This window comes from Corvus moneduloides, chromosome Z (assembly GCF_009650955.1).
Source record: "Corvus moneduloides isolate bCorMon1 chromosome Z, bCorMon1.pri, whole genome shotgun sequence".
In the NCBI taxonomy this organism is placed as follows: Eukaryota; Metazoa; Chordata; class Aves; order Passeriformes; family Corvidae; genus Corvus; species Corvus moneduloides.
Window position 1 is genome coordinate 5,698,559 of NC_045511.1, and position 26,364 is coordinate 5,724,922.

Sequence of the window (26,364 nt, forward strand, 5' to 3'; positions counted from 1 at the left end):
ATCTGAAGAAGTTTTAAGGATCTTCACACAGGAAATACTAGTTTTCACTCCTTAAAAGGAAAAGAATTGCAGTATGTCTATTTCCCTCTCAAAAATAGCAAGCAATATTTTTGATGAATAAACAGCTCCAGACAAAACAGAAATCTTCTCATTAATGATTCTAATGGGTCATCTACAACTTAGATCTTTAAGAACTTTTTTTGAGATTATTAAGAAGATTATTCAAATGTCTAAACCATATTATAAATCATAATTTGAAATTTAGTTGATTGAACTGTTTATTTGACATCAGAAAAGCACACTTGATAGAAAAATAAGATATATTAGGAGAAATGAAATTTCAGAAAAAAAACCCCCAAAGTCCTGCATTCTACATGTGCCCATTCTATTTCTTTTCCTTCCCCATCCAAGAAAAGAAACTACCTAGATAGGAAAGTGTCAAAAAAAGTATGTCTAAGTAACATTCCACAAGAATTGTCAAGAAAAGTCATTTTGCTCAGTTTCTTTTTGTAAATCATAACTGAATTGTTCAATTAAGATAATTATCATGTCTTTTACAAAATATATTTGTATTTATTTCAGAATAACATATGATGCTTGGTAATATAGGAAGAAGCCATCTTCACTAAGCTAATATTCAACCAAGTAGTGAATAATGCAAACATTACCAGATAGGGTAAAAAAAAAATCAAACAAAAAGTATTACCAAGTAAAGTTTCATCCTACCTTGTCATTTAAGATTCAAGTATTCTGAACAGTGTTCTATTTGAAATACAGTTGACCAAAAATAATGCACAATAATCTTCATATTACAGAACAGGTCATGACTATTTGCTGGAAGTGTGTCTACTCTGAATTCAGTTTGCTACCCCTATATAAATAAAAAAACTGTCATCATTTTCTCATTGTTTCCATTCTACAGTTGTGAAAACATACTATTTGTTTTCTTGAATTATTGCTGCCAAACTGTCCATGGCATACCTAATATTTTCACTGAGGTAAAATTTTAGAATTTTTGGTTACCGGAGGTCACTTCCTGTTTCACAGCAGATATACATCCAAACTGTGAGTGTGTTAACATATTCCGCAGAAGTAACATGACTCCTTACAGAGAGCTCAAGCTCTGCTTCTGACCAAAAATAAGATAGCTAGAACATAGCTATCAAAATAACTTGATAAACATGAGTCTAAACTGTGACTCATTTTAATATGTTAAGTCTGTATTCTGTCAGCAAACTAGAATAGTTGCTTTTCTTGCTTTTCTTAAGGCAAAGAAGATTCATTAGTCAGTCAGTGGATGGGGAAAAGGGTACAATCAGAAAAGAGAGAACAATAATCTGCAGTTCTTACTTACATTTCTCTTGCATAAATGTAAAGTTTCTGTTTATATTTCTGGAATGATCTTTAAGGCATCCGAACCCTCTCTTATCCAATAGGTAAGATATGAGTCTTTGAGCAAAACCAGTGGTGCTTAATCTAGGGAGGCATGTTGCTATGAAGGACAGTTGTTTTTCTTCAGGTATCACCAATCAGTAGTATTCAGGACAGTAAGATTATTTCTCTTCAAATGAGATCAAAAGGTAGTTTAATCTCCCTGAGACACCCTGGCATTGTCCACACCACTCCTTCTATGCCAGTTTAAATCTATGCAGCCTTAAGGATCTTTTTATATCAGTTATAAGACATAAATGGCACAATAAAAGTATAACAACAACTGATGTTTACCAAGTGAAATGAGGAACAATAATTGTTTTTTGTACACCTGAGGAGATTTTACATTTTAAAATGAGATTACCTGAAAAAATCTCTTGCTCTAATTGAAAGGAAAAGAGACACAGAACAAGCTAAGAATTTAATAGAAGACATATAAAATATTCATTTTTCAAAGTTTTTGACCTGAAGATTTGTTGGACTTCAAAAAGGGCTGGGGCTTGGATGGAGGATGTTCTGCTCAAATTACATTTATAGTTCAGCACATCATTTTCAGAACAAAAATATACTTGATAACTAAGCTCTTTTTGTTCTTAAGGGATGGCTGCAAGCTCTTAACAACATTACCTAATTCATGATTGTTGTTCAAAAGTGAACTACATGTTGTTTGAAGTTTTCTCTTTTAGTAGTCATTTCAATGAGATAATTATGACTTTAAGCTCTCAAGCCCTCAGGGCAAGTTATGTGGTGTGGGTTATTTCCCCACTGCATAGCACTCATTTAGACCTCTCTGGGTACAGGAAACAAATTCTCTGTCTTTTTCAGTTCAAAGTCTTTGAAATCATGTGAGACTCCGTCAGAGCCCACTGGGATGATATTTCTATAGCATGACACCAAATGCATGTGGCTTGTCTTATGATTTGTCATGAAAATATCTGAGGGCGGAAGGTCTGTAGGGATGTAACAAGACCGTACAGGAAGAATAGAGACAAACTACTGTTATCTGGACTGCTTGTACCAAGTGCTTCTAAGTTCCACAGGCTTTTCTTTCTGAAGATCTAGTTAACCTTCTCCAGAAGGGGGTCCAATACAGAGCTAATTTCCTCACAGGGTAGATGGCAGATAAAGCACACGACAAAATCCTGTTTCTTGTCTTGACATACACTCATGTAACACTTGCTGGTGAGCAAAGAAGTCTAAAATGCGTTAAGGCACTTACTGGGTTTATCTGCTCACTCTGATGAGGATTCTGATGAGATAAATTTGTGCCTTTACTTTCTATGCTATTATTACTGAAGATAACTTGTGGGGACCTAAAAAGTTGTGTGACTAAAGACCTATCATTTGGATGATTTCCTTCAACTCTGTGCAGTGGGACACATTTCTTACCATTTCATTAACCATGCTGATATTTTAATCTATGTGGTTTTCATTGAAAATTTATAAATAATGATGACATCCAAACACTCGGAATATAGAAATTAATCCGAAATATGGAGAATCATCACACTCATCAGTTATATTTCCATAATATTGCAGATTAATACCTATTAGGATTTAGATGACTGCTATTTTTTTTTCAGTTCTTTCCTTCTGTTTTCAATAATCTGTTTTTGTTTTTTTTTTCTTAATAATGCAGGCAAAAATGCTATCCTTTTTTTTTTTTTTTTTTAATTAGAATTTTTATTTCAGCCTTTTTCCCAAAGCTTGAAATTACTTTCTGCACTGGTCATATATGTTAGCAACTTATTTCTTGCATGCACTGTAGCTGATCTCCAGAAACTCTCCTTGTTAGTGGTAGCGTATTTCAGGCTCCACAACCATTCGTTACTTGGAGGCCATTTTGAAACTTTTTATGCAATTAAAAAGTTTGATGAGGTTTTTTTATTGATACTTGTCCAGAGTCTACTGGTTTAAGTCACCAGCTCATCCTGCATAGTCTCAAAAAATCTGGCATTGGTCATTATTACTATTTAACAATGACACTGATGAAATTGCTGTGTACTCATATAAGGAGATGACTTTTCAGCATTGCTTTAAGTATTAGCTTTACCTTTCCAGATACGTGTATTGCCCTGTGTACTATTGTATTTTAAACAAAATATTTAATCCAATTATTTTTGTTTGCCCTCCACTTGTAAAAATTAAAAGATGCAGTAAATTATCTTTGGAAAATCTGCACTCAATCTAGGCATACAAATGTTAGTTCTGTATGTGCCTGGAGCAGTTTTCTTCTTGTGACTTGTATGTCTGTATCATGTATTTTCATTGGTTTTGTTGAGTTTTATATTAAAATCTAATACTGGTAGAACAACAGTTCTTATCTTTTTTAGTACTATCATCATTTAGAAAGGTCTGAAGTGATAGGACAAGGGATACAAGGTTTTAAAATAAAAGAGTGTTGATTCAGAATAGGTGTAAGAAAGAAATTTTTTACAATGAGTGTGAAATACTGGAACAGATTCCCCAGATAGCTGGTAGATGACCCATCCCTGGAAACATTCAAGGTCAGGTTGGTCAGGGCTCTAAAAAACCTGATCTAGTTGCAGATGTCCCTGTCATTGCAGGGCGTTTGGACTAAATGACCTTTAAAAGTGCCTTCCAACCCAAACCATTCTATACAGGCTAATGGCCAGAAATGTCACAAGGCAAACTCTTCCTCTGGTGTCTGCTAGTGCATTTGCATCTAAGAGGGGAGCAAAGAAAATACTCTAGAGGACTTCAGTTTAACACAGACCTTAGTCAATTTTTAAGTGAATTTTCTGGTATGGCTAGTAATTGAAAAGCTGAGTGCTGTGGGAGGAAGACTACCTGGAAATGGAGAAGCAAATAATCCTCTCTTTGGTTCTCCTTCCCCAAAAGAACAGAATGGAAAGGTGTTAGCACTTTCGCAATGTTAACAGGCTGATTTAAAAAAGGTTTATAGGATATATTCTTTACTCCTCCGTCTTTAGATGTGTCACTGGGCAATAAGAAATGAAAGATTCTCAAGACTATTAAGAGGGAGAAAGAGGATAGATCCTCATTCTGTAGTCCAATGCAAATATTTATTGGAAATGAGAAGTGCTTCCGAAAATCTGGTTCCTGCTACAAACATACTTTGTCCTAATTCATTTTAGTGGAAAATACTCAAGAAGACTTTGTATAAGGACTGGAGTCTAGGGTTCCTCCGCTTCAGAGAAGAGTCATAATCACTTGTAACTTCTGTTTGTGTCTCTGTCATTCTCCCTCCAATTTCTTTATGTCTAGTCTAGATTCTGCACAAATGGGGAAGATGGACTGCACTGTTGTATAATCTAAATTCTACTGGTCAGAGCACTGTTCTGGTAACCAAGGAATCAAACGAAAATCTGCTTCAAATTGCTGCCTTTTTTTTTTTTTTTTTTTAAATGCAAAGTGGTTGGCAAGTTATTATGGGCTTGAACAGGAAGAATTTCACACGTCAACCTATTTTACTGGTTAAAGTCTCTAGTTTAATTTATCCCTGCTCTGGAAAGCCCATATATTTTGCATTCCAGTTTGCTGGTGAGTTCTTTAACTGGTTTGTAATACTGTATAGTAACTTTGTATACGCCCACACTCCTTCTGCAACTCTGCTTCTGAATGAAATTAGCTGAGTCAATGGGTGCTAGGCTTTGTGCTGAACTTAACACTAAAGACAAACAGAGAAATTGTAACACATATGCAGAATAGACTCATTCTGAGATTTAAAATGTGGTGAGTGACAGGTCAGTGCTGAGAAGGTATTCTTAAGATAGTACAAGTCATTATGTAAGTCTAGTGTTGAAAATGTCAGTGCCTGTGAGTGATCTGGCAAGTATGCAGTGAGATAACTGCAATATGAAATAGTAATGATGGTGCAGATTTGTGTAGCATTTGGTGCAGTTAATATTTCATAATAAGCTTATCTACCTTAGAGAAAGCAGTCGACAACTGGAATAGTTGTGATTTTTTTTTCATATTCAGATTAATCATGCGATGTTGTAGCTTTCAGAGTTTTGTTCATATTCTGTTCAAATGTCGCTGGTATAAACTCCCAAACCAACTGGGATGTGTGTGATAGGGGTGCTTTTTACATAAAGCATGAACATAACATAGTTATAACAGCTTACCTGGTCCCTTTGAAGTCATACCGAATATTTATCTTTACTGAATGATTATCTATTTTGTTTTGTAGCATCTTAGTAAAAAATGCTAATTTTCATTCTCTTTATTTATAACTCTCAGAATCTGCTTTCTATCATGGTTGTACTTAAATGACAAAAAAACCCCAAACCCTCACCTTCTGTATAGACTAGAAGAACATAAATGATGCTAGAGCCCCTTAAAATTTTGTAATTGGTTGTACTTTTGTGCTGTAAGGCTTCAATTAAGTAGTATACAAATATTCAGTAATAAAAAATGTGTGTGGCAGTACAGGCTCCCTTTTTATTACTGAATTGAAATAAATGCCATTTCACTGTCAATACATTGTGACATTCAAGTACTTTAATATTTCATTCTTTCTTCAGAGTGGCATCAACTCTACTAGGGCTAATTTGGGGTATTGTAGAATAGAGTTGTGACAAGCAACATAACTGATCTTAAGGAAATAGGATCTATACAAATGTGACGTGCAATAGCTTATCATGTTACTCCCAAGTTCACCCACACCCTAATGAAATACAAAGTCTTATCACACGTTTTAATGTCATTGAAGTTGCAGCTGGCTTCCATACTGCAGGATTTCCTGTCCAAAAGGGCAAGGGGTCGTTAGAAGTTTAAGAAGTCTTAGTACGGTGTAAACCACGTAAGAAGAATGGCAAGCAAACAATGTATGCCCTGGTTATGCTTAAGTATAAAAGTCCAGAAATCTTTTACATCTCAGTACAGATGAACGTGGTGAACTCTGCTTCCTGAGCGTCTCTTTTCCTGCAGATTTTTGCACTTCCATGCAAAATTTTCAGTGCTTTTTTGTCACCCGGGAGGCACGGGCCGTCCTAAGGAAGGCTCTCCCGCTAGTGCCCCGTCCTTCCGTTCCCTCCCGGGCGGGTGGGAGCGGCAGGGCAGGTTGCGCGGTGCCGAGAGAACCCACCTAGAGGGCCCCCTTGACGCCAGCACAGCCTCTGCCAGGCAGAGCCCTCTCCGCAGCCGAGCCCAGTCTGCTGCAGGACCAGTGCCACGCAGCCCGACACTGTCCGGGGCTGCCGCGGCTGCTGCTGCTGCTGCTGGGCGAGGAGACCAGCAGCCCGAGGGCAGGCTGGAAATTCTGGTCCGGGAAAGGGAAGTGTGAGCCTGTTGACTCTGCATTGCTTCAAAATAGATGCCGTCTCTGTAGCCTGGGCTTAAGAATCTTCCCGAGGATATTTGCCAGAGCGTAAGGAGTGATAACTACTGTCTGGGAGCTGAATTGGGAAAAAAGGACAGCAGAGAAAGAATGCTTAGGTAACACGGGACTTATAGCTTTGCTTTCGTTTTGCAACGTACAGATTGATGCACGTGGGCTTATGTACAGTATAATATCAAAACAGAACTAGATTCTGCAGTGAGAGCCAATAGCTTAGTCATTTCACTTAAAGGGAGCAGGCAGCCTTATTACGGGGTTAGATAGCAAAAATGAATTTGATCATGACATGATCATATCCCTTGACAGTATCTAACTGTAGTCCTGTCCTATGGAGTGGAAAAAGCATACTTCCTTCCTTCTTTATTAGCTGAAGAAACAAAGTCACAGTATCAAATTCAGAAAGAAGTTTGGGGTTGCTGTGCAAGGCTATTAAACCTCCTCCTGTTCCCCAGGCTCGTAAGAAAGGAAAACTGCATTAAATTGATCATTGATGAATATGTGTCTAAGAAAGAAGAAAAAGCAGTATTCATTTCTGAACATGGCAAAGCAATCTGAAGTTACACATCTCTCCCTAAACACTGATTTGGCACAGATGGCAAGAAACTATATTTTAACTAACCTTTTCCAACTGTCCAAAATGCTGCATATGAAGATGCTTTAATTCACAGTCAAAGCACTTGGATTTTTATCAAGGCAAACTGTTGGCATTGTCAGAACAGTTTCTGTATAGTGATTAATGTTTTTTTTAAAATAGCAAGTGATGCATAAATGGATGGACGTGTACCTAGAAAACCCTGTGAGAAGTCTTTCACTGGATCCTGGGAATTTTTATTTTTGTGGATTACAGTAATTCTTGCAATAATCCCTGCTGTTGACTGCTCATGCAGTTGTTCTGGCATGCATCTATGAATACCATAACAGATAAATCAGTCTGACAAGGAAAACACTAATGTTGGAAGACCTGTGAACATGATGCATGTGAATAATTTCCCCTTTAGGAGGCATTCATGGATATGGTGAGTAATCAATACACATTATAGACTGTTAAACTCAAAATGCTTGTTTGCAAAATACTGTGACAACTATCAGATACTATGGTTTTACCTAAATAAATGTCAAATGAAGACTAACAGAGCTATGAGATAAACGAAAATCTTACAGAGATAGTAGTGATGAAGTAATATGAGTTTAGCACTTCTTTATATTTACAAAATAGGCAAGTCATAGAAATTGTATTGTTATGGTCATGTTTTCTTACATAAGTGTTTTGAGCAAGGTGAAGTATTTTCTTCCCATATCAAAGACACAGTTGTTTAAATGTCTTTCTTTGCCTGACTTGAAGAAAATAATGAAGGCATATTTTTCCTATGTTTTGTTTGTCCTGGAACTTATTTATTTATGTACTTTCAAGTGACCTGAAAAAATTCTCATTCATATGGCAACTCAGTAATCATTTATTGAAGATATGCGTAACTGCTGTAACATGTTTTTGTGTGGTAGGTTCTCAAATATGGCTGTTTGAAAGACAATCATATAGTATTAAAACCCCTTTATCATCATTAAAACATCTGTTTCCTCTTTGAATCACAGGCGTCTATAGTTCTTCCTGACTGAAAAATCTTTCTACTTGCCTTGCAATACAGTGCAGTCAACTTACTTATAAATTCTACCAGTGGTTGTTGCGTCATGTCCCCCTCCTGATGCTGGAATTAATGTCTCGGTTAGCGCTTAATGAAGATTATTAGCTAAGGCAGAAATACTTCCCCATAAAACTTTTGCCCTTCGGATAAACACCGAGTGTTTCAGAATACCCAGCAGCAAGCACATCACGGAAGCTCCCGAACCAGGCCGGCCCAGGCGGTGCGGGCAGGCTGAGGGGCTGGCTGAGGGGCTGGCTGAGGGGCTGGCTGAGGGGCAGGCTGAGGGGCTGGCTGAGGGGCTGGCTGAGGGGCAGGCTGTGGGGCTGGCTGTGGGGCTGGCTGAGGGGGCAGGCTGAGGGGCTGGCTGAGGGGCAGGCTGAGGGGCTGGCTGAGGGGCAGGCTGAGGGGCTGGCTGAGGGGCTGGCTGAGGGGCAGGCTGAGGGGGCAGGCTGAGGGGCTGGCTGAGGGGCAGGCTGAGGGGCTGGCTGAGGGGCAGGCTGAGGGGCTGGCTGAGGGGCTGGCTGAGGGGCTGGCTGAGGGGCAGGCTGTGGGGCTGGCTGAGGGGCTGGCTGAGGGGCAGGCTGAGGGGGCAGGCTGAGGGGCTGGCTGAGGGGCAGGCTGTGGGGCAGGCTGAGGGGCAGGCTGAGGGGGCTGGCTGAGGGGCTGGCTGAGGGGCAGGCTGAGGGGCTGGCTGAGGGGCTGGCTGAGGGGCTGGCTGAGGGGCTGGCTGTGGGGCTGGCTGTGGGGCTGGCTGAGGGGCTGGCTGAGGGGCTGGCTGCGGGGCAGGCTGAGGGGCTGGCTGAGGGGCTGGCTGTGGGGCTGGCTGCGGGGCTGGCTGCGGGGCAGGCTGAGGGGCTGGCTGAGGGGCAGGCTGAGGGGGCAGGCTGAGGGGCTGGCTGAGGGGCAGGCTGAGGGGCTGGCTGAGGGGCTGGCTGAGGGGCTGGCTGCGGGGCAGGCTGAGGGGCAGGCTGAGGGGCAGGCTGAGGGGGCTGGCTGAGGGGGCTGGCTGAGGGGCTGGCTGAGGGGCTGGCTGTGGGGCTGGCTGTGGGGCTGGCTGAGGGGCTGGCTGAGGGGCTGGCTGCGGGGCAGGCTGAGGGGCTGGCTGAGGGGCTGGCTGTGGGGCTGGCTGCGGGGCAGGCTGAGGGGCTGGCTGTGGGGCAGGCTGCGGGGCAGGCTGAGGGGCTGGCTGCGGGGCTGGCTGTGGGGCAGGCTGCGGGGCAGGCTGAGGGGCTGGCTGTGGGGCAGGCTGCGGGGCAGGCTGAGGGGCTGGCTGTGGGGCAGGCTGTGGGGCAGGCTGCGGGGCAGGCTGAGGGGCCGGCTGCGGGGCTGGCCGCAGGGCGGGCGGCGCGCGGGCGCTGGGCGGGAAGCGCGCGGGCAGAGCCGGGCCGGCCGCGCCGCCGGGACACGCCGGGGCCGCGCGGGGCCGCGCTGCCGTCACCGCCCGCGCGCCGCCAATGGCAGCGCCCGCGCGCCGCGCGTCACGCGGGGGGCGGGGCGGCGCGCCGAGCGGACAATTAGCGGGCGCGCGCTGCTGCCCGCGCCTCTGTTTGTGCTGTTAATTACGGCCGGTACCACCTTGCCGTGGGACAGTGTCAGCCTCTGTTAGGTCCTTTGAGAGCCAGCTTCAGACCACATTTCCCCACAAATTAACAGCGAGATCTCGGATGTTTTTCATCTTCCTTTTTGGCGGTTTTCTTTAGCAGAGTGTGCTGGAAAGGACACTGCAGGTGTACCCGCACCTGACAGGGAAACTGCTTCCATTGTCTTCCAAGAATGTGGTTTACTTCTGTTTTTACTAACTTAGAGAAACGTTTCAAGCATTCCCTAACCAGCAGGGTTAAATCTCCTGACTAAGCATTTTTCAAACGTGAACACTGAAGTCTGCTGAAAGGCGTTTGGAACAACCCGGCCGTTTTTTATCCATCTTCCCTAAAAGCTGGTTACCTGTCTTTCCTGTCTGCTCCTTGCCAACCCTTGCTGTCTGTCACAGTATGTGAGCCCATTGTGTGGGGAAGCCCAGCAGAAGTGTTTGCTTGGAAGACAGGAAGATAATTGTATGTTCTATATTTGCTATTCTAACTGAATGCAAACCATACCATGGTTTCTGCCTGCATTTCTGCTTACCTAATCACAGGCCTTAATTTAGAATGAAAATGTTTTTAGCATGTTGTTGTTTGTCTCAGCTCTTGGAGATTAGGCAAATTTGCTTATTCATGCTACGGTAGGTCTGTAAGGGGCATTTTTGAGTGTCAGGGTGTTAAGTTGCCAGTCACTGATTTTCTTTTAATTCTGAACCTTCAAAAATCCATACCATGTGAGGTTTGCTATCCTTTTCTATTGTGAATAGAAATTGTCATAAAGTGTTCTGTATGTATATAATCTGTCATGCTACTTTCAGATGTCCTTTAAAGGATGACAGTGAAGATAAAAGACTATCTTTCATCGGACACAAATAGTTTTATGTTTATTCAGTACAAATACTAGTTGATCATCTTTAATAATATTACTTTAATGCTGATGCAACACATCAAAGGTGTCCTGTGGCCTGTGTCATATGCTTCATGATGTATGTAACCTCTATGAGCATGCAGAAGTAAATATTTTAGAAGTAGTTCATTGATATTAAAGGTATTTTCTGTACCTTAGAGACATGCAGTATGCCTTCATGTGCCAGTTCCTGCTTGTTTCACGTGGAATATGGGGAGAAAGAGTTGTGGGGAAATAAAAATATGAACCTTTCTGAAATGCAATTTGTTGTTTTGAATATCCAGGATTTAATGTTGTGTAACAAGTCAAGGGAGTGGACGTGTCTTTTGTCCCTCTGTTTGGATTTAGGATTTAGGGAAAGAATAGCCAAAAAGTGGTGGCCTATAGAGTGGGGTTTGATTTGGAACCCATAAACTTTAGTAAATGTAGTGAGAATTCCAGTATCTGAACCCTCCTGGTAATGTTAGCAATAGGTAAGAATGGACTACTGGCAAAAAGCAGCCATAAAATATATGTTTCTAGGCAGTATGACACAGTAGGCAGTATAGCACAACTATATCAGACAGATAAATGTAGCTATAATGTGAATGTAGACTAAACAGCTTATAAAACTGAGACTGGAGTAGGCAAAAAAGAGGTATTTGGTCTGAAACTGTTTCAGAGTTTGGATTATGGAGAAGCAAATATAAAATACATTAAAGGGTGCAGTGGTTGGAGCAAGTGATGTCCTGGGTGAGGACAAAGTTAGGCCCGGAAATACTGGCACATTTGTGGTGATAATCGGAGGAGTAAGATTTTATAGCAACTTAGCACATTACACACTGTGCAGCATAAATTATGTACCAACAGTATGCAGCCTACTGCCATTCACAGTGCATATTATTTTAGAAGCATTTACTGCTGAGTTATGTAACCTGGCTTTCCTTTCCATTGCATTCTGTCTGCATTTGTGATGACAAACCAAATAAAGATAAATATGGTATTCAATTTTAGCTTGCCTAATTGGATAAACAACTATTGCATGTGCCTTTTAGCTTTACCATAAGGAAAATATAAGTGAAAAAGAATAACTGCCTTTAAACTGACAAAGATTTAAAATTAATTCACAAGTTGATTTAATTTCAGAATCAAAAATGTAACCTGTGACTGCTCATCCTTTTCAATCAAATTTCAGCCTATAAAGTTTGAAAAAAATTTATTTTGCTTATCAGGGCAGTGAATAAAAGAAAAAATATCCTCTTTTGGTTCCTTTTTACTACTACCATAGTTACTTGACTGTTATTGCTCTAAATACTTAAATGAAATACAGTGAAAATTCGTGGTTATAAATGTTACCCTTTGCCTCTAATAAATTTCATTACTAACTAGTTTTCCAAAAACTTCTTAGTATTGTCATTTGTCATCATTAACCATGATTTGGATTAGTGGTGTCTAACAGGGGAGGCCCGAGATGACTGGAGGTTGGCCAGTTTGACAGCCGTCCACAAGAAGAGCTGGAAGGAGGATCTGGAGAAATACAGGTCTATCAGTCAGCTTGACCTCAGTGCTGGGAAAGGTCATGGAACAGACAATCTTGAGTGCCATTATGTGGCACTTGCAGGACAAACAGAGAATCAGGCCCAGCCAGCATGGATTTGGAAAGGCAGGTTCTGCTTGATTGACCTGATTGCCTTTTATGACCAGGTGACCTGCCCACTGGAGGAGGGAAAGGCTGTGGATGTTGTCTACCTGGACTTCAGTAAAGCCTTTGACACTGTTTCCTGTAGCATTCTCCTGGAAAAACTGGCAGCCCATGGAGTGCACCCTTTGCTGGGTCAAAAACTGTCAGGATGGCTGGGCCAAGAGAGTGGCTGTGAATGGAACTCCATCCAGCTGGTGGCCAGTCATGAGTGCTGATTTCCAGAGCTCAGGATTGGTAGCAGCCCTGTTCAATTTCTTTATTGATGATCTGAATGAGGGTGTTGAGTGAACTCTCAGTAAATTCACAGATGACATCGAGCTGGGTGGGAGTGTTGATCTGATGGAGAGCCGGAAGGCTCTGCACCGGGATCTGGACAGGCTGGATCATGGGCTGAGGCCAGTGGTGTGAGGTTCAACAAGGCCCAGTGCCCGGTCCTGCCCTTGGGTCACAACAACCCCAGGCACCGCCACAGGCTGGGGCAGAGTGGCTGAAAAGCTGCACGGTGGCCAAGTACCTGGGGGTGCTGGTGACAGCAGCTGAACATGAGCCAGGGTGTGCCCAGGTGGCCAAGAAGGCCAATGGCATCCTGGCCTGGATCAGCAATAGTGTGGCCACCAGGACCAGGGCAGGGATTGTCCCCCTGTACTGGGCACTGGTGAGACCACACCTCGAGTGCTGTGTCCAGTTCTGGGCCCCTCACTGCGAGAAAGACACTGAGGTGATGGAGCAAGGCCAGAGAAGGGCAATGGAGCTGAGGGAGCTGGTGTTGTTTATACTGGAGAAAAAGAGGCTCAGGCATGACCTTATCACTCTCTACAACTGCCTGAAAGGAGATTACGGCCAGGTGGGGGTTGGCCTCTTCTCCCAGGAAACACATGAGAGGACAAGGGGACATGGCCTCAGGGGTTCAAGTTGGACATCCGGAAGAATATCTTCACTGAATGTGTTGATAAGCTTTAGAACGGGCTGCCCAGGGAGGTGGTGAAGTCACCATCCCTGGAGGTGTTCAAGAAACGAGTGGACATGACACTGAGCTCTGTGGTCTAGTTGACAAGATGGTCAGTGTAAGGTTGGACTGCATGATCTTCAAGGTCTTTTCCAACTCAAATGATTCTGTGATTAGTAAATCCCTGGATTAATGCAATTGTTAAACTTCAATCTTCTGGTTTTGCCAGTATTCTAAAATAATTATGCAATTTTTAAAATTTTTGCCTCTTATGGAACGGTACATGATTTTCAGCCAGCCAAAATTGGTTTGCCTTTCCATTATTATGCATGTTATTCCAGTTTATAAAAGCAGAATGTGTAACTGTAAAGAAAACTGATGGAAAATGAAGATATTATGCTGATTCCTGAAATCAACTTTTTGTTATGTTCTTAGGACGTGATGAGTCACCTCAGCTCACAAAGTAATCATGGGGAACTGAATCTGACCAGTGCTATGACCTTCTCATGGCATAACTCTTCACTTTTAAGTGAAATGTTTCATGCAGTATTTATTCATCTGCTTTTTCTAGAAGAGTTTTATTATTTATATTTTATAGTGGGGGAAGAAAAAAGGCTTCTTTCCTAACTCATTTTAATACAGTATGTAACTATTTTTCATATATTTTATTCTTAACATAAAAACACTAGAGGAACATCTCAGTTTATCCTTTGGAAATCTGGATTTGAACCTGTATTTGGGAAAAAAAATAATGGTTTCTTAAAGGAAGAAGCAATCTTTTTAAGAGCAAAGAGTTTTGGTCTCTGATCAGTAGATTTTTACTGCTAAATAGGAAAGGTCACCTAAATCCCTGTTTTCTTATGCTCCATGACAGGAGTAACTTTTCTCCAGGCATAGTTGAAGTTTTTTTCTCAAGTTAGAATGAATGTAGTTAGATACTGACTGAAACAAAGAGTTTAATTTTAAGGTATCTTAAGCCTTTTCCTTTGTATTGTTAATGCCTGATCTGCCCAGTAGCATCTAACCAGCATTCAGCATACTGAATATCAGATAAGAGATGAAATAATTTCTGCTATTTGGAAACAGGGCAAGGGTTCATTTGTTTATTTTTTATATTAGCAGTTGTTTGACTCACTGTAATGTTTGCCTGTGGGAAGTTGAAGGTACTCCAGATACCCTACTCAGCTAAGCCTGCCAGCATCCCTGATGGGTAGGTTAGATATGTATCTGTATATGTGTATATAAATTACACCCCTTACCACAGTGGTGCTCTATAGCCTACCATAAAATAATTATATCACTTTTGCATGCAAAATTTCTGTTCAGGTGAGATAATTTAACCATACGAGCTAATATAAACTCTAATTTCTCAAATTGGATGTCCTAGATACATGAGTATGCTGTTGGGATTTTAATCTATTTTTCCAGAATAAGGTCACATAACCTGCATTTTCAGATTACTGTTATATTTATATTACCACAACTGACACAAACTAAACTTTTTTATATTTGAAATGTGGATCTTGCCAAGCCCTGTCTTCTGGTCTTCTGTCCTCATCATATAATCTGCAAATGAAGCTGTTATTTTCTACCTTGATCCTTTTGATGTATTACTGTTTTTGTTAATTTGGATTGAAAACACTTTGAAACATTATGTCTCATTATAAGTAAGGAACATATTTTAACCAGTCATTTTCAGTCTAAGTCAAAGTTATTTTTTGAAGCATCCTATAAACTTGCAGAAAGTCTTGCTATGACTAGATATAGTCCTGATTTATATCTTCTTGTAAAATCAAGTCACAGTAATAGAAACTAAACTGAAGCTTCTAATCATAAAATGCCTGTTAAGTGTTTATGCAGTTCTTCTACAGTCTTTTCACGCTTACCTGCTTACAAAGAGTTGCCTTTTAGTTGGGAAGAGTTAGTCCATACTGCAATTTCACGCAGCAAAAATTATCCTACACCACTACCTCCTAAGTATAATTTAATAATTAAAAAAACCCTCTCAAACCCATTTACATTATTATTGCATTAAATATGATTGATTACATATTATTTATGCTGTTTAATTTATAAAGTATTTTGTAAGTAGGTTAGTGGGTGCTTATATTGTTTCTAAATATTCCAGCCTGGGTTGAGTGGATATGATCTTTCATTCACAGAGCCGTTCATTTGAGGAATTTGGCTCCTACTGGAAAAATAAATTATAGTGTTAAATAAAATAGTAAATTAGCAGGTTTACTTGAAATCCATGCATTTGGCATTCATAGACAGCCAAAGAATTGTCCAGGTCTGTAAGTGAAGGTTGACTATTTTTTTTATATTTTCAATACAGTATCTATGGGCAGGGAGAAGAGTAGAGAGAGGGGAGAAAACAACAAAAAATGTTGAAAGCTGACAAAAAATGAAGACGGTTGGTCAACAGTTATAATTTACATCTTATTATAGTGTCATCTCATTAAAATACAATTACTTAGATTTCACTGATACACTATACTAAATGGCAGTTTTCATTCTAATATTAATTCAGTATTGCCTGCTGAAGCCTAAACTGAGTACATGATGCTAGATATTTTTTGTGACTCACTTAACCCTTTGATCATAGCAGAATGATTTAAGGTAATTGTTATTTTAACCATTACAAAATACAAGAATATTTCCAGTAAAAGCTACGTGTCAGTTGATGTTAATAACAGAATAATTTTCCCTCTGTGACTCACTCCATGGAATTAGCAAAATGGAGGGCACAAAATAAAAGGCTTCAAAGGAATGGATAGAATCAAGCACAGCATCTGAAAAAGGAATGAATAATTTTACTTAAGAAAATGTTTTTATGTGTCTGATCCACTTATACTATGAAGCATGTAAAAATATTAACAGAGAGAAAGGGCATTTATTTCTCTAATTTTACAACTAGCTAAATTGATATTCCTAGATTACCTTGAGAATTTATTACTGCTTTAAAAAATGTGTAGGGAAAAATCGTATGTAAATTTCTATTTTGCCTTATTTAGTCACTAACTGTTCTGCTGTTGCGAACTGAATAAAACAATTCCCTGAATATTAAAGATATTCAACCTCTGGAAAGCTACACTGAAATTGAGTATACCCAAGTCTCAAATTCAGTTATGTGAAGGAATCTGTTTCTTTTAGTTCTATTTGGCTCAGTTAATCTCTCAGAAAGATGATCTCTAGTCTACTTATGTCACAAATTTTAATTTTACTGAATGACTTTCCAGTAGCATGGCAAAAAATGTGGAAGATTTAATTTTTTTGCTGAAGTGGCATGGCTTCGTATTTTAAATTGTCTGAAGCAATTAGTTTAGATTGCATTATTTCATATTGTTTCCTTTTAATTGGTTTACTTTGGTATGACAGATGATGGCTTGTTCCCTTCATGAAAACAGATAATTCTTACAGAGGTGAAAAGAGATGACTTTAACTCCTTTCATCTGCAGTGAAATCTAGCTCCTTTTGTAATGATTTTTGTATAACACTGACAAAATTCTTAGCTTTAGCCACTACCAAATGTTTGATGTGATACGTGGATACATTTTTAATGTTAGTAGCTGAGGTTTAAATCATATGGATTATCACATAGATGTAACTCCAACATTTGTGTGTCCTTTTCAAGCTGTTGGGCTTGGCACAACAGTTATTTAGTGAAATTCTAAGGTCAGCTCTTTGCCTAGTTGAACAATAACATGATCTTTAGAACATTTTAAGAAAAAAAAAGGAATTCCATATTGTGTCATAACATTTTATATTCCATTCCTTTCATGTGTCTTATTCACATTATTAGTGAATTTATTTTTCTTTACAAATTTATTTGAACAGATTTTAAAGGTCAAGTTCTTAAACCATCAGTTTTTGCAAGAGCAATTTATTTTCTGTTGATGTCAGTATACCCTCTTTTACTCACAAACAAGGAAAACTTTTCAGTTTAGCTTCCTTTAAACTGGAAAGAAAAAGGTACAACTCATTTTTTATATACCTTGGAGATTCAGAGCAGGACAAGCCCTTCATGGTGAGATAGCCTTTCTGGTAATAGTAGAAGCACCAAGCTTAGCGGTTTATAGACCCCAGTGATATATGCACCTGGATACTAGGGAAGAAATGTTTCAAAAGTTGATTTTGTTTGCCTTTGTATCTGTGACAGCCTATTCCTCTACAGTATCCAACTATATTCTCTATAGGCAAATAATGCCTTCAGGGAACATGGAATGCCCTCAGGGAAGAGTAGAATAGATTTTAGTTATCAAATGATTGATTGCAGTGTTATTTTCATTTAGTGTACAGTTAAATACTTGAGATATATTAAAAATAGCAGGTTGACTGTGTTTTTGACTGCTATTTTAAGGAGAAAATTTAGTTTGGTGAATCTGGACTTCAGTTGCTGTTTTTATTTTTACCAAATATTGACCAATAAAAAATCATCTTGGTACAAAAAAATCATAGAATCATAGAATGGTTTGGGTTGGAAGGAGCTTAAAGGTTCTTCTAGCTCCAACATTCATGCCATGGGCAGGGAACTTTGCACTAGACCAGGTTACTGTTACTCAGAGCTCCATCGAGTTTTGTCTTGAACTCCTCTAGGGATGGGGAGTCCACAATCTCTCTGGGCAACCTGGTCCTGTGCCTCACCATTCCCACAGTAAGAAATGTCTTCCTAATATCTAACCTAAACCTCTTCCTTTTCAGTTTAAAGCCATTTCTCCTTGTCTATGTCTTTGTAAGAAGTCACTCTCTGGCTTTCCTTTAGGTCCCCTTCAGGTACTGGAAGGTGCTATAAGATCTCCCCAGAGCCTCCTTTTCTTCATAGTGGACAGCCCCAACTCTCTCAGCCTTTCATCATGGAAGAGGTGTTCTATCCATGTAATCATTTTTGTGGCCCTCCTCTACACCCACTCCAACAGGTCCATGTCCTTCTGATGCTCAGAACCCCAAAATGGGGTGCAGTGTTGCAGGTGGGGTCTCACCAGAGCAGAGTGGAGGGCAGAACCCCCTCCCTGGCCCTGCCGGCCACAGTGCTTTGGATGCAGCTCAGCGTACAGCTGGCTTTCTGGGCTGCAAGTGCACATGGCTGAGTTACACTGAACTTTTCGTTCACAAATACCCCTAAGTCTCTTTTCCCAAAGCTGCTCTTAATCATTCTCCAGGTAAATCTAAGATTTTATGCATCTTAGGCCATTTTTGAAATTTTGTTTTCAAAGTCTGTGAGTTTAAGAATGTCATCTTCCACTGTTACTTCTTGGGGTAATTTGTCTTTAATTGAGTAGGTGTAATAATCAAAAAAGGAGTGAGGCATGTCATCTATACCCACTCTCAGAACTTCAGACAGAGGAGCAAGTATAATGTCAAGTTCAGTATCTAGATACATTCAGCAATGTATGGAAATCAGTGCTCGACTAAACTAAAATTTACATATTAAGGACAAAAAAATGCAATTTTAATAGGTTTTATTTATTGAAATAACAATTTACACATCATACCAACCTCCAGTAGCAGTTTTATTTAATAAAATAGTACTGGTGTAAGAAGTAAATATATTGAGCTTTGCATTTGATTGCTCCATTCATACACTTATTTATATCTAGGCATCTAAATAATAACTTTGTCTTCCAACTTCAGATACTTTATTTAATTCTTAAATTCAGATAGAGGTATTTTATCCAATGCTCTTCAACTTATGGAGGATCTGAAAGTTCCCAGCAACTGTCACTCTTTTTTTTTCCCTGCCCATTTAAAAGTATTTCATGCAATAGGTCTCATGGCATAACTGTCCTAACAAATGTGGCCTATAACTGCTATTTGGCTTCTGTGTTTTGCCTTTCTGCAATATTTTGATTTGTAAACAGTGAGTCTGAACCTTTACAGACATTCCAAATCAGCCACACAATTTCATTTGCTATATTTGGTGTCTGTATGCATTCTACTGTATGACAGTTTTTTCCTCTGCCATCCATCGTGTCATCTTTGTAGTGTTTTATCTTCTTGTTTCCAAAGAGTTCATAAACGAAACAGATGAGGTGAAATAAAAATTATCATTTTCCCCGTAAGCTACTTAGAGTTTTGAGGTATGAAGAAATTTACACCTTGGAGATAAATTCCTTGAATGTTAGGGTAGTGTCATACAGAAAAGCGTATTTTCATGTACAGGCTGAGACATACCCAGCCCTACATCCACTTATTTTTTGACATACCTTCAGCCCTTCCACATTTCTTACTGGTTGTCTCAAATGCTGAGAGAGTGTAGTTTTCTTGTCTTTAACACCGAAATCTTGGCGATTTGGGGAAGTTTACAAATCAACCTCTTCTTTCTTTGTTACTGTTTGGACTTTACACCTTAAATGTCTTGGGAGTGCTCTTTAGGGTAGAAGTACAGCAGACACCGTGCAGTTCCCCCAGAGAATTTTCATTTTTTTTGAATAACTGGCATAGAAACTAGTCTTTTTAATGGAATATCTGTGGCAGAGTGACCTGTCCTGTGAAGATATAATAATCCTAGAAATTGCCCAGACAAGGAAAGTACTTCCGTGTTTTTGGTTTTGCATTCCCCTTTCTAATTCAACAGTATTTTGCATATCCAGCCCACAAATACTGAAATTATCCTTTCCAATATTAGGCAGATTTTTATTGAGGGGTTTAGTTTGGAATATTAGACATTATATCTGGGTAAAAATACAGTTAAGGTGCTATGTTGGTTACATGTATAATAAGTATTTTCAAGTTTTAAATGCTGTTATGCTTAAATCATTGAAACACACATTGGTGAGCTATATGCTATACAGTATCTTTAGCAAGAGTGGAATCTCTATATGCTGTATAATCCTCACAGCCTAATCATATTTCTTTCTGTAGGATTTAATTTTGCAAGGAGATGTGGCTTGTGGTGAAGTAACTGCCACTGGGAATGCCACAGTCACAAAAAGGTATGCATGCTGAGCTGCAGCTGAGCTAATATCTGCCTATTTATGGCAACCAAGCAGGAATCAGAGATTAAGTCATAATAAGGTAGGGATTGTACCAGCTAGAGGCTCACTTGTTTGTTCCATGAAGTAGAAGGATTTTACAGAAGATGATTTAGAACATTGCTTATCCCCTGCAAAGTGACTATGAATAAAAGTTTTAAGAGGTTTTTTGCATAATGAACAATTTTGAACCACCGCTTCATGCAATCCTACTAGAAGATCAGATGCTCAGGTCATTGTTTCATTTGTTATACAATAATAACAAAATATAAAATAAAATTAATAAATTCTGAGAGGCAAAATGAAACTTCTTTCTGAAACAGAATGCAGTACAGTGTATCAGAATCTGCCTTTAGAACTTGTATATAGAAAAGATCTGATCATACAGGTAGTGGCATCTGTATTAAGAATAACAAAATAATAAAATCACTGATGAAAACAAACATACCTGCAAATTTTCAGTCTTTTTCTTTGCAACTTTCATTGAAATGTTTCATTTTTGCCATCTCCTCGATACCAAACTAACAACAACAAAAAAAGCCTGAAAATGCTTATGTCCTTATGTAGTACTTTTAATAAAGATTTTGATACTTGGAAAATGTAAAATACACAAGCATACTTGTGACTGTGAGTTTAAGTTCACTGCTTTCCTGAAATGTTATTTACTTTCCATATATTCACAGCTATTTTACTGGATTTTAAACAAGTGAACAGATACAGAATCCTGGGCAGGAAGAAGTGCTTTGAAACTCTCATAGATACATATATAAGTTTTTATATATGGGAGGGGTTTTTTTCCCGGTTTCTTAAAGAAATAAGGCCTACATGATCCTCCCTTTTATAGCTTTGGAACCTGTCATCTGCTTTCAACCAAACTTTAGATGATAGAATTTTAAAACTGAAGATCTTTTATAAAGCAGTGTTGGTTAGAAAATGCCTTCAGTTTGTGCTATCCCTACGGAAATGACTTCTGTGTTCTGGCAATGGCCAAGCAAAGCTCTTGTAGAGCTGTATGTCAGCACGGTGCTTCCTGCCTCCTGTGCCCTCAAACTGGGCTTGTGCTGGTGTGTCACTGGAGAGGGAAATGTCTAAGCTTCATGTACTTCATGCAACAACTTACTCTTGCAATTCAGGTGTACTGTGACGATGCCAGGGAAATCTGTTACTACACATGGGTGAGAACCAGTAGAGTCCGAGCATTACCCATGTAGACGTTCAGGACAGAAACACAGACAGAATGGAGTCTGCAGTAATGATTAGTCCATATCTCTGATAGCCACAGATGTTAATTTCTTAACATCATATTCTGAATATTTTCAAGAATCCCTCATAAAGATCTTAAGTGATTTAGCTGCCTTTGAACTTTTGAAGAAGATTGTCCCTACAGAATGGCAGGCTAGTCCAGCTCCCTTCCACACTATCAATGGTGTAGGTAAGAGACAGGATTGGGAAAGCACCAGAACCTTTCAGAACAACAATGATGTAATATTTTCATTATCAAAAATGTGCTCAGTGTTTTAACTGTCAGTTACAGAAAACACAGAATGAGATAATTAGAAGCATTCCTAAATTTAATAAAAACCCACTCTTCTTTCCTAGCTATTCACTTGTGCTTGAAGTGCTCTAAAAATGCTGAGTACTCAAGATGCCTCAGTTTTAGGTTTCAGGAATGTAAGGAATTGAGGGCACCAATACATTTGGAATGAGATTTGTCACAGCAGCAGTGAGTCTACAGGCTTTAAGATGTATCACATTTCTGATATCAAAAGAGGGTTTGGCATCCTGGATACGTTTTGCACTACCATTAATGTTTGTTAGGGGATACTTTGAAGAAAGCACAAATGTGCTCGTATGTCTTAAAAAAGTAAGTAAGATATTCTTTTGGTGTTCTGAGTCTCTTGGGGATCCCAGAGAATCAAAGAATGGTTTGGGTTGGAGGGGACCTTTAAAGGTCATCTACTCCAACCCCCTCAGTAATAAGCAGGGACATCTTCAACTAGATCAGATTACTCAGAGCCCCTTTCCAGCGTGACCTTAAATGTTTCCGGGAAAAGGACGTCCACCACCTCTCTAGGCAACTTCCAGTATTTCATTACCCTCATTACAAAAAAAAGTCTCCCTTAGTTCTAGACTGAGTCTACCTTCTTTCAGCTCAAAGCCATTACCCCTTGTCCTATCACTCTGTTAAAAGGTCTGTCACCATCTTTCTTATAAGCCGCCTCTCATTACTGAAAGACCACAATAATGTCACTCTGGAGACTTCTCCATGATGAACAACCCCAGTTCTCTCAGCGCTTATTTGTAGTTAAGCTGTTCCATCCCTCTGATCATCTTCATGGCCCTGCTCTGAACTCAGTCCAAGAGGTCCATGTCTTTCTGACATGTGCTGAGACACTCTGCTCCAGGTGGGGTCTCCAGCACAGAGCAGAGGGGCAAAATCCCCTCCCTAGCCCTGCTGGCCACACTGCTTTGGATGCAGCCCAGGACACATTTCTGAGATAAAAGTGCATATGGCTGGGTCACGTCCAGCCTCTCATCCACCAGCATCCGTAAGTTCTTCTCAGCAGGGCTGCTCTCAATCCCTTTATCCCCCAGCCCGTGTTGATATTGATTGTTGCCCCAGCCCAGATTCAGGACTTTGCACATAGCCTTGAACCTCATGAAATTCGCATGAATTCACTTCTTGAGCTTGTCTAGGTCCCTCTGGCTGGCATTCCATCCTTCAGGTGTGTCAGTAGTACTGCTCAGCTTGGTGTCATCTGGAAACTTGCTTGATCCTGCTATGTAATTGATGAAGATAATAAACAGTCCTGGTCCCAGTATAGATCCCTGTGGGACACCACTCATCGCTGATCTCCATCCAGACACTGAGCTGGTTATCACTACTCTCTGGGTGCAACCATCCAGCCAATTTCTCATCCGCTATATAGTCCATTCATCAAATCCATCTTCCTCCAATTTAGAGAGAAGAATGTTGTGGGGTACCATGTCAAAGACTTTACAGAAGTCCAGGACATCCATAGCCCTTCCTTTGTTTACTGGTGTAGTCATTTCATCATAAAAGGCCACCAGGCAGGTCAGGCAGGTTGCCCTTGGTGAAGCCATGCTGGCTGTCTTGAATCACCTCCCAGTCCTCCAAAAACATTAGCACAGTTTCTAGGAGAATTGCTCCATGATCTTCCCAGGAACAGAAGGGAAGCTGTCAGTATTTCCTAGAGTCCTCTTTTCACCCTTTTTAAAAATGGATGCAATGTTTTCCTTTTTCCAGTCACAAGGGACTTCACTTGACTGCCATGATGTCTAGGTAGCTACAGTCAAGGATTTTCATGTGAGACTTTTAAGTTATGAATCGATGCAGTTTCCTTTTCAGGAGAAAACAATATATGATATTATTGAATTCTTTTTCTTTACATTAGAAGTCAGGACAGGGAAATAAAAAAATGGTGTGCAAATATGATATATATAGTTATTGCACCTGGTTTTTCAACTACTGAATGTCAGAATTCTTCATTCACTGTGAAATGGGATGGCAAATATCAGATAATTTTTGTATTCTAAATACATATCTGCAATGATAGGAGATGGCAGAGTCTAAGAGAATTCTTGTTAACAAATCTCCCATAATTTTAGAAAAGTAATTCTTGATAAAGATGTGCTTGAGATAGTAAAAGAAATGTTTCTCCTGTGGGTCCTCTATTGTTGCAGAGTTTTAAGGGCAAGTTTAACAAACATAGCTAGGCAGATTCAGCTACAGTCCAATCCACCGTTGGATTTTCTAATACTTCTCTGTTAGAGCTGTGTTGGCAAAATAGAAGAAATCAATGGGGTTTAATTGGCCACTGGAACAGACTTTCTATAGCATATTGGAGAAAGGCATGAAAGTAATTGACTGTTGCACGTTAAAAATAGTCGTGAAAAGGTTTGGATGATGCGGAGCCTGCGACAGCAGGGCAGCTAGAAAATCCATTCTGGTGAATGAATTCATTTAAATACTTTTTTTTTTGATTCATTGGTTAGTTGTTTGGGAATTTTTTTCATTTTCTTTCTTTGATTGTTTGGATTTTTTTACTTGTCATTTTTGAAGACTAAATTTTTGGAATAACAGGGATCTGGTAGAATTGCTTTAGTGATATAACTGCTAATATATGTAAGTATAAGTAATATGTAAAATGTGTAAACTTCATATTTAAGTATATTTTAAATTATATTTGATATGCATTTGGATTCTCATTCTCTTTTAACTATTAATTATTTTTAAAAAATAGCGTATGAATTATTTACATTTTCAAAAATTAATTGCTACAGGCTAGTGATCAGCTCCTTTTCTTAAAGTTATGAAAACAAGGAAAAAGAGATAGATGAAACTCTGAAAAAAGTAGATTCTTGGTGTAATAACACATCCAGGAAGAAAGTTCAAAAAGTCATTTAAACCTTCGAAAATGAGATTTATGACAGTAGAAAACTTTTGCGCCAATGCATTCTCTGAAAACCATTCTTTGGTTTCCGTCAATACCAAGAGAAGTTTTGGCTTAATTTGCATTAATAATTTCAACATGTAAAAAGGTAGTTCATTGGATAAAAGTAGTTCTGTGCTGGAGCACTCTGCCAAGCTCAAATGAGTTTATGGTTTTGATGATATCTTCGTCCACCAAAAATAACAGCAAGAATGCAGAGAGTTTGTTTTCTCACATTCCAGAGGCTTGTAGAGTGCCCTGAATACTAGACTGCATAGTAATCTTACGGGTCTTTATTGCAGTTCTTTTTGCTGAGACATTACATTTTGCATAGAATGCTCCCTTAGTGGTTCTGTATCAAGGTGAATAGGGCAATCAGCAAACAGCAGAAGCAATTAAATTTAGATCCTGTTGTCTCATGGCAGAGCTGTTTAATAAATTATGATGCCCCTAGCAGCGGCTTCTTATCTCAATAGGTTTTCCATCTCAGTGAGAAAAACAGATTAAAAATAATTTATGAATAATCCAAATTGATTTTTAAGGTTTTTTTATTAGACAACTGAATCAAAAATCTATTTACTCCAGCAGTATTATTTGCAAACCTCTTTTGCATTTTCCTTGTTAGATTATTTTATAATCCTTTAATACACAGGGCTCACACCTCATTTGGATCAAAAAAACTAACCCAGCTGAGCAAAACTACTTTCTGTAACTGAACATAACTTTGATGATAGCTTTCAATTTCACTATGCTGTGTAATTCAAGTATTTCCAACCTGATCTGGTATGAAATATCTCTTTAAAATAGTCCCAAGATAATAATCGATTAACTATAAAGTGTACAGTGTACTTATTATCTATGCATCACAAATCTAATAATTCTGTTATTTCTGCTGAAGATTTTGTATGAAGATATTGTATGCCCAGACAAAGTGCATAATTTTCTGTAATTTCTGAATTATAATGTTTTCTAATAAACTAAGTAACCAAAAGAAATTTTTTAGGGTTTTTTTTTGTTAACATGCTATACTGTTACTAACAGCTTGGATATCTTTTACTGACAGCCTAACCTTCTCTTGCATTATTCATGAATTATTTGGGTGGAATTTTATATCCCTTTAGTTCCTTTGTGCATATTCTATTGTAACGTAATATCTGAAGTACAGTGACAGGCATACTATGTTTTTTCTATCTCATTCAATTCAATTATAGAAAAAAATTTATTTTGATTTAGCTTGAGTATTTGGCAGTATGTTAAATTGTTTTTGCTTTTCCTCACTAGAGAGAAAGGGTAGATGTTTTAAAAGATGATTTTTATAAGGTATTTGTTCAACAGCTTCCAGATAACCTTTCAAGTGTGTAATTTGAGTTGTATTTAAGAATGCTTTCTTTTTTATTTCTTCAATATTTCTTGGTACATTTGGTGCTT

The 26,364-nt window shown here is 39.2% G+C and overlaps 1 protein-coding gene across 4 annotated transcripts in view; it reads left to right on the forward strand.

Annotated features, from left to right (window-relative positions):
* The window catches only part of PDE4D (phosphodiesterase 4D), a 553,794-nt gene that overhangs the window by 290,791 nt on the left and 236,639 nt on the right, over window positions 1–26,364 (forward strand). Inside the window, exons 1-2 of one of the 4 annotated variants that reach the window (XM_032095597.1) lie at window positions 6,112–6,855; window positions 7,512–7,773. The exons of 2 other annotated variants lie outside the window; for them this stretch is intronic. In XM_032095597.1, the coding sequence (XP_031951488.1) occupies window positions 7,727–7,773 (47 nt within the window). In that variant the 5' untranslated portion in view covers window positions 6,112–6,855; window positions 7,512–7,726. Of the gene's footprint in view, window positions 1–6,111; window positions 7,774–26,364 lie in introns of those variants that run through there. One more of the 4 variants, XM_032095596.1, reaches the window with a different exon arrangement.